We start from the raw sequence: 7,500 nt of genomic DNA, 5'->3' as shown, positions 1-7,500 counted from the left end.
ATGTATATATATATATATATATATATATATATATATATATATATATATATATATATATATATATAAATATATAATATAAATATATAAATATATAAATATATAAATATATATATATATATATATATATATATATATATATATATACATATATATATATATATATACATATATGTATGTATATATATATATATATATATATATATATATATATATATATATATATATATATATATATATATATACATATATGTATATATATAATATAAATATAAATATAAATATAAATATAAATATATAAAAATAAAGATAAAAATAATGTAAATATATATACATATAGATATATAAAAATAAAAATAAAAATGAAAACAAAAATCAATACAAATACAAATATAAATATATATGTGAGTGAGTGGGAGTTTGAGTGTGAGTGTGTGTTTTCCATAACATTCAGTAACTGCAAATCCATAGACTAGTAATTGTTCAGAATAAAACCACAGCAGGGTACAGTTTTGCCTTATAAAGGAACTAAAAGAACGTTGCTATATACGTAAATCTCAGCAAGTCAGTGGTATAATTAGATATTAAAAAGATACTTGCATACACAAATGAGTGCACTGGCAAGGACCAAGAAGGTTTCATATATTTTAGCAAGATTTTTCCACTATCAATAATTTGATAGTATATAGAAGAAATCAATCCAAGCTTTACCTTGGTATATTACCATTGTCAGAGTTCAAAGCCAGAATCCAAGAGGTCCCATTGGATACAGCTATTGCTTGATTTAAATCTATTCTGGATGATTACTCATTTGTTAAACTCAGCAATGACTGTGATACAGTGATGTCTCCTTGCTTGGAACAAGACTGTTGTGGAGTCTTGTGAGCTCATTTACTTTGCTCTCCCATTATTATTTTTTTGAATGAAATTTTGCTGTATTTAGGGTAAATTATTAATTATGGTTTTGAAATTACATTTAAAGATGAGTTTAATACTCATATTAAAAATAATCAGTGTCCTAATGCAACAAACAGTAAGATATTGTACAATTAGAAAGGAAGTATAAAGTAATAAAAAAAAGAGAGATAGTTATCAAACTACAAAAATGTAGCTGTTCATTATTTAAGAGACATTAGACTTGTACAACAATAGTTATCGTAGATTGACAATGATGGTTTCTAGTTTTTAATTCCTTGTCTTTGACACTTGCACATATGCATGTACCCAAACATATAAACAGCCTCCCCCCACACATGTACTATATTCATAATACAGATGAATATGATTGACATTATATCTCTTATCACTTTTGGTATTAATTTGTATGGTGTATGTTTACATAATTACTTTATAATGTCAGGTATATAAATATTTTCTTTTTCTGTGCAGGACAACTGGGTTATTGAAATCTGGTGCCATTAAAGCATCAGAGAAGCCATTGTGGTATGAGGTATATGAAGCATTTCCTCCCAAGTATGAACCACGTTTTGATCGCCCAGTTCAGGAAAAGAAAATCAGACAAATTTTATATACTGAGGATGTCATAAGAGCGTAAGTGTATTTTAAGTCTTGCCTTTCATATTGTATAAGATATATATGTATATACAGATTTCATAAAATGGATAATAAATTTGTCATGTGACATGTGTTTGTTAAGTAGACTTGAACAGTCCTTTTGCACTCATTCTTGTATATTCTTATGCATGGCTATCTATGTTAATGACTGTGTTAGAGATGGAAAATGATGGATTATGATTTAAATTAATAGAAGTGTTTCTTTTGATATTACAGGAAATTTTATAAGGCACATGGTTCTCCAGGCACAATTACCTTATCTGAACATAGTGTTCGGCCAACTATATCACAAGTTTTTATAAAGGAATATGAGAAATTGAGAGATGAAGGTAAAGTCCCAGAGGAGAAACTTATGGAAGAAACTGCATTAGCACTGGAAGCTCATGGCATATACCTAGACCGTTCTCGAGCTCCTCCTAAGGTATGCATTGTTGACATAGTGAATGAATGTTACTAGACAAGGAGCGCATAAATTGAGTTAGTGACAAGTGAGTGCGTGAGTAAGGAAGGAAGTTTGTAAGTCGTTAAGTGACTAGAGAAGTGATAGAGTATTGGAGTGTGATGATGATTGAGTGATCAAGTTTGTTAATGAATGATAGGAAGTTAAGACGGAGCGAATGAGTGAAAACAAAAATGATCGGGGGAACTAGTGAGAATTTTGTTGATTATTATTTCTTCATTTATAAGCACTCTACAAGAGTTTCTTGTAGATGTATACAAAATCTCAGATCAAAACTAAATCCATACTAATTTTTTACAGCCTGAGCCAGAAGAACAACCTGCTGTAGAAACTCAGACCACAGAGCCAGAGTCTAAGCTTTTAAAAGACAAAGTACGTCTTTCTGACATCTTCAAAGAGAGTCAGGAGGAGAAGATTTAGTCAGAATTTTGTAAACAGATATTGTAAATATATGTAGATCATGCAGAATTGTTAAATATAGTTTTGCTTTTCCTTCAATTTGATGATTACTGAAATAAGAGATGACAAGAGTATGTATATTCATTAGTCAAGTAAAATGCATAAATTACAAAAAAATATGTATTACTAAACAGTATCAAGTTCTTTGCAAGATTTAAGTTGAGATATGTTGACATTAATGATAAAAAGTGAATTCCATTATGACACAGCAGTAGCATTATTTATCATCCTTTAAATTATAATTAGACAACGAAATGGTAATTTTTCTGAATGCCTTCATAGAACCGATCGTGATGATTTTATTATTGCCTGATTCCTTTTACTCTCTACTATCCAAATATGCTGTCAACCCCCCCTGATAGCAGGGAAGAGCATGAAAGGTACTGGGGGAAACTGTAGAGTGAATTATGAATAATATACACAAAATCAGTCATTATATTGTCTAATATAGTAATTTGTGCTCCCTGCATTAACTCTCCTTGGACCCCCCCCCCCCCCACCCCTGCATTGGAATACGAAGAACCCCCAATGTATTCACGGCAGGGTTGGGCATACAACTAACATGGGACTGCCTTATGCTCAGTCTGTCTGACGCTTTATCCTGCTGTCAATACCTGGAAATTTCTTTGTTGTCCAGGCAGGGGGTGGGGGCTCCCATGGGGATTGCAGCCCTCTGCATTCAGCAGTATAGAGAAGTATTATCTGTATTATATTACAGTTAGTTTGCTCCGCAATTTTTCGGGTACCTATCATGCCCTCCCTTGCTATTGGGACCAAATATGTGGGGGTTTTAGGGGGTTCTGTGGCACAATTTATATATGTGTGTGTGTATGTGTGCTATACTGTGAGAGGAATCTATGACAATCAGTTGTGTGAAAATATTCTGAAAAATTACTTATTTGGTATACAATACCCAAAATATTAATTTTACCAACAAAAGTAATTTTGTGATACTCTAATTCTAGTTTGAAAAACTTAAAGGTTATATTGGAATGGCAGGATATTGCCCATGAATAAAAAATACTTTGAGATGGCAAGTTATCCCAGTGATAGCAATCAGTAGCTGCTGGTTGAAATTTATTGTATGTATTATGTAATATCGGGCTGGTACTACGCTATATAACGACACAAGTCCTTCTTGTGAGCTCACACCCCATCCCTCCCAAGGCTGGATTTAAGCCTTTTTGGGTTGAGGGCACATCTTGTCTGGGAAACCCCACATACCCTGAAGTGAGAATACATGGTAATCTATCACATTTACTCCCCCTTTAATCCCATGCCCATTGTTGTCCAAGGGGGGCCCACGGTAGGGGTGATCCCCTATCTTGGACCTCAGCACTCGCCTCACCTAATTTTGCATGGCCTTTTCTTCTCCACCTTTCGTTTTATTCTCTTCTTCATCCTCTTCATCTTTTCACATCCCAAGGTGTGATAGCCATGCTGAAATGATGAAAGACTGGCTTTGTCAGTACTCCATTTACTGTTCCCTCTTTACCCTTTACACTACCATACTTACCTTCAACGTTTAACAATCTTTGACATCTAACATATTTTGTCATAAATGTTCAACCTTTTTGCTTCAATTTATCATAAAGCTGTATTATCTTTCCTTGCCTCAGGGCTTCGCAACCAAGCCTCGCCCTATTGCTATATTTTGTATACACTGTTAAAAACCTTAGATGTTGACACGGCGTTAGCACTTTTCAATAGAATAAAATATTAGATTTACACATCAAAGTCCATGATTGTATATAATCAGAACATTTTACGAACTGAAGGATAATGTAGATATCCTTTCTAGTAATTGCATTTTAATAAATTACTGGAAAGTAATTTATTTACTTAAATACTCAAGTATGTATATTTTCTTGTATGCATATACTTTCATGGATGACAGTGGTTCTCTGAGAATTCTTTGCTCAGTTTCCAAATGATCTCTTCCCTAGACAGAAGACACCTCTATGGTCAAGTAGGCTGTGACTTGGAGAGTGAAAAAGTCCTACAGAATGGAGTAAATACTACCTGTTGTTGGCCATGCAGTAACATACAGAAATTCAGCTGAGTTATCTGAGCCAAAGTTGCAAGTGAAGAATATATTTTGAAAGGATACTACTTTTCCAAAGTAATGTATTAATGTTCCTTACTAACGGTATATAAACATCGTTTGGAAGAATCTAACAACAGAAACTAGTCTTTAGTTTTGATTTGCTTTGATATTCTTTCTTTTTATTTAGTATTTTTATACATATCGTTATCAGCTATGGAAATACTACAGCCTTAAGTAGCCCAGCCTATCAAAAGTGGAAGGACCACCTACAATCCAATTAAAAAATACGTTTTACTGAAAAAAAAACTTTATTTCACTGGTAATAAACAAATATGCAAATAAACAAAACACACACAAAACTAGATTTGCTTATTTGTAATGCTTTTTCGTTATCAAATTCCTGTGGTCTGAAATTCTTTTAAAGGACCTTTGACCTCGGACCGTGATCTGGATTCAAACTTACGCGCTCGGATATTGGATACCTCTTGCTGGTTCACTATGATCATATGTTGTATCTAAGTCATTATCAACTTTGCATTGTATATCTCATTTAATCGTGTAAATATTCAGGTGTTGTTATTATGATAACTTATATACTGAATTCTTAGTCAAATGTGGCTTGAAAAAATTAGTATTTATTTATTTTTTTATTTCCTCAATTTCGCTCTCTACACTAAAGTGCTTTGCTTTTTTTAAACATGTGATTCTGGCTACACTAGAGCACAAATCAGATGGCATTTCACTAATCTTATTTAGTTATCCACGTATTCTTTTCGTCTTATTTGAATTATTGCTTTAGCCTCTATTATTTTTTTACAGCTGATATGCGTAAGCCAACAGCTCCTCAAAGTAACCTAGGTCTTATTGAAAATAACGCCTTATAAGTAAAAGGAAGAATCGGACCTTGCCATCCAATAAAACGGAACATTCTATGACACTTCGACTATAGCATTTCCTCCGCAAATTAAGAATAAGGGTAATATGAAGGATGTAAAACTCCTGCATTCCTAGCGCTCCATGAGACAACTCTTTCACCTGAGAGAAAAAATGGCGCAAAAATGAGGGTGTGACGAAATTATAGGACGGAATTGTAACGGCTGACGTAAGCAAAGGAAATCAAATAAGCCAATGAAAATTGCACTTGGCCGTGATGTGATAATAGACACTGGCAACTAGTTTATTAGAGCCAATAAGATTTGTAATATGTCATCACATGGCTACTGGTTTTTGGACCTTAGGGAAGTCGGTTGAAATTCAAATCAGTTCCGTCATGGCTAGGTTGTGTGTAAGTGACGCTTCGCCTTGAACATTCGAAATATCATGGCAATAACGAAAAGGAGGGGCAGATAGTGATTTCAATTCCCGCCAACAATGACGATGAGGATCTTGACGACTTCCAGGCTGGCCATTGCAGACTTATTGATCAAGGTAAGAAATTATCGGAACGAAATCCAGAAATGTGCCCGGGCTCTATAATGCCAGAACATGTGAGGTGAAGATTTTGCAGATGAGGAGTTTAAATTTAATATTTTAATATTTTAAATTAAATATAAGGAGTTTAATATTCATATTTAATATGATTATGCTTCGCAATAACGAAATTAATGAAAGTTTTACTTCGGTGATTGGCTTTTACCCCGCAATTTCCCTGATACCATGTCCTGCCCGGCTATCGAGGCCGATATTGTAGCTGTGCTTTATTTGGGAAGGAGCCGAGCTGGGACGAGAGAGAACCGAGTGCTCGATTCGTTCGAAACACAAGTGCATTCAGTAAAACATTGGGGTTCATTTCAAAATTTTCCGCAACGTAATATCGATAAGGGCAAAAGCGCGTATCAGGTCAACTCGTACCCTAGTCAACTCGTAACCTCCATCTGGTAGACTGCGCGTGCTCGTACTCAATATTTGTTTATTTGGTGAAGGGAAAACGATGAAAAGTACATAAGAAATGCTTATTAAAATAACTATCAATTCATTTTAGGCTGGTGTTAGGTTAGGTTAAGTTAGGCGGAGGTTACGAGTTGATCTAGCCGACGTTACGGGTTGACTAGAGTATGAGTCGACCTGGGTACGAGTTGACAAGGGTATGAGTCGACATGGGTACGAGTTGACTAGGGTATGAGTCGACCTGGGTACGAGTTGACTAGGGCATGAGTCGACCTGGGTACGAGTTGACTAGTAACCGATAAGGGTATTCTACCAGCGCCTTGTGACGGTTTCATAGAAGTATAAGAACTGGATAAAAATATGACATTTACGCAATGTAATTTGAAGTACCGGTCCTCCTGAGTAGTAAAGTAACACCGAAGTAGCAGATATTCTTTGCTACTCTGAAATCAACTCTACGGCTTCTTATCCCGAGTTTCAGTACACAAGTTGACAAAGCGTTAACGTTTAACCTTGAGAAAACCACGACACGCTGATTTATTTGTCCTGGATAACTACAATATGACGTAATTGCTCTTAAAGCTGTATTTTCTTAATCTACCATCGTGTGTACTCCGTCGGCCAGTAGAAAAACAAACCCAATACCTAGTTCACCAGTTTCTTCCTGCGATGTGGAAGTATGTAATGTTACATTCGAAATGAAATATAAACCTTGGGATTTCAAAGTAGTTTAGTGCAGTGGTTCTCATTTTCCCCCAATCGAATCACCACAACGTAACTTTTTTATTCAGGAATGTTTGCGATATAATATAAACAAGATTTACTCCTTAATTCTATTTAACAATGCATGATTTACAAAATGCTAGTTATATTCTGTCGTTGCACCACGGACACTACCCCCGGTCAATATACTTTTAAATTTTTATCCTAGTCGTGGTATTTTTCCAAAGACTAGATTTAAGGCTAAATTTTGGCATATTTATTAAGACATACTGTATGCTGAATATGCTACATATTAAATTTTTTTCAATATTTAAAATAAGCAGTCTAAGAGAAGCACGCGAATGATCGGAGT

General features: G+C 34.4%; 1 protein-coding gene across 1 annotated transcript in view; it reads left to right on the top strand.

Annotated features, from left to right (window-relative positions):
- Positions 1-2,508, top strand: part of mRpS23 (mitochondrial ribosomal protein S23) — a 3,819-nt gene extending 1,311 nt beyond the window's left edge. Inside the window, exons 2-4 of the mRNA XM_027378279.2 lie at positions 1,387-1,548; positions 1,789-1,993; positions 2,333-2,508. Of these exons, the coding sequence (XP_027234080.2) occupies positions 1,387-1,548; positions 1,789-1,993; positions 2,333-2,452 (487 nt within the window). The 3' untranslated portion in view covers positions 2,453-2,508. The remainder of the gene's footprint in view (positions 1-1,386; positions 1,549-1,788; positions 1,994-2,332) is intronic.
- Positions 2,509-7,500: the final 4,992 nt, after the last annotated feature.

Source organism: Penaeus vannamei, chromosome 9 (assembly GCF_042767895.1).
Source record: "Penaeus vannamei isolate JL-2024 chromosome 9, ASM4276789v1, whole genome shotgun sequence".
Classification (NCBI taxonomy): domain Eukaryota; kingdom Metazoa; phylum Arthropoda; class Malacostraca; order Decapoda; family Penaeidae; genus Penaeus; species Penaeus vannamei.
Note: the sequence above shows the minus strand (reverse complement) of the source record. Positions and strands in the feature narration are given on the sequence as shown.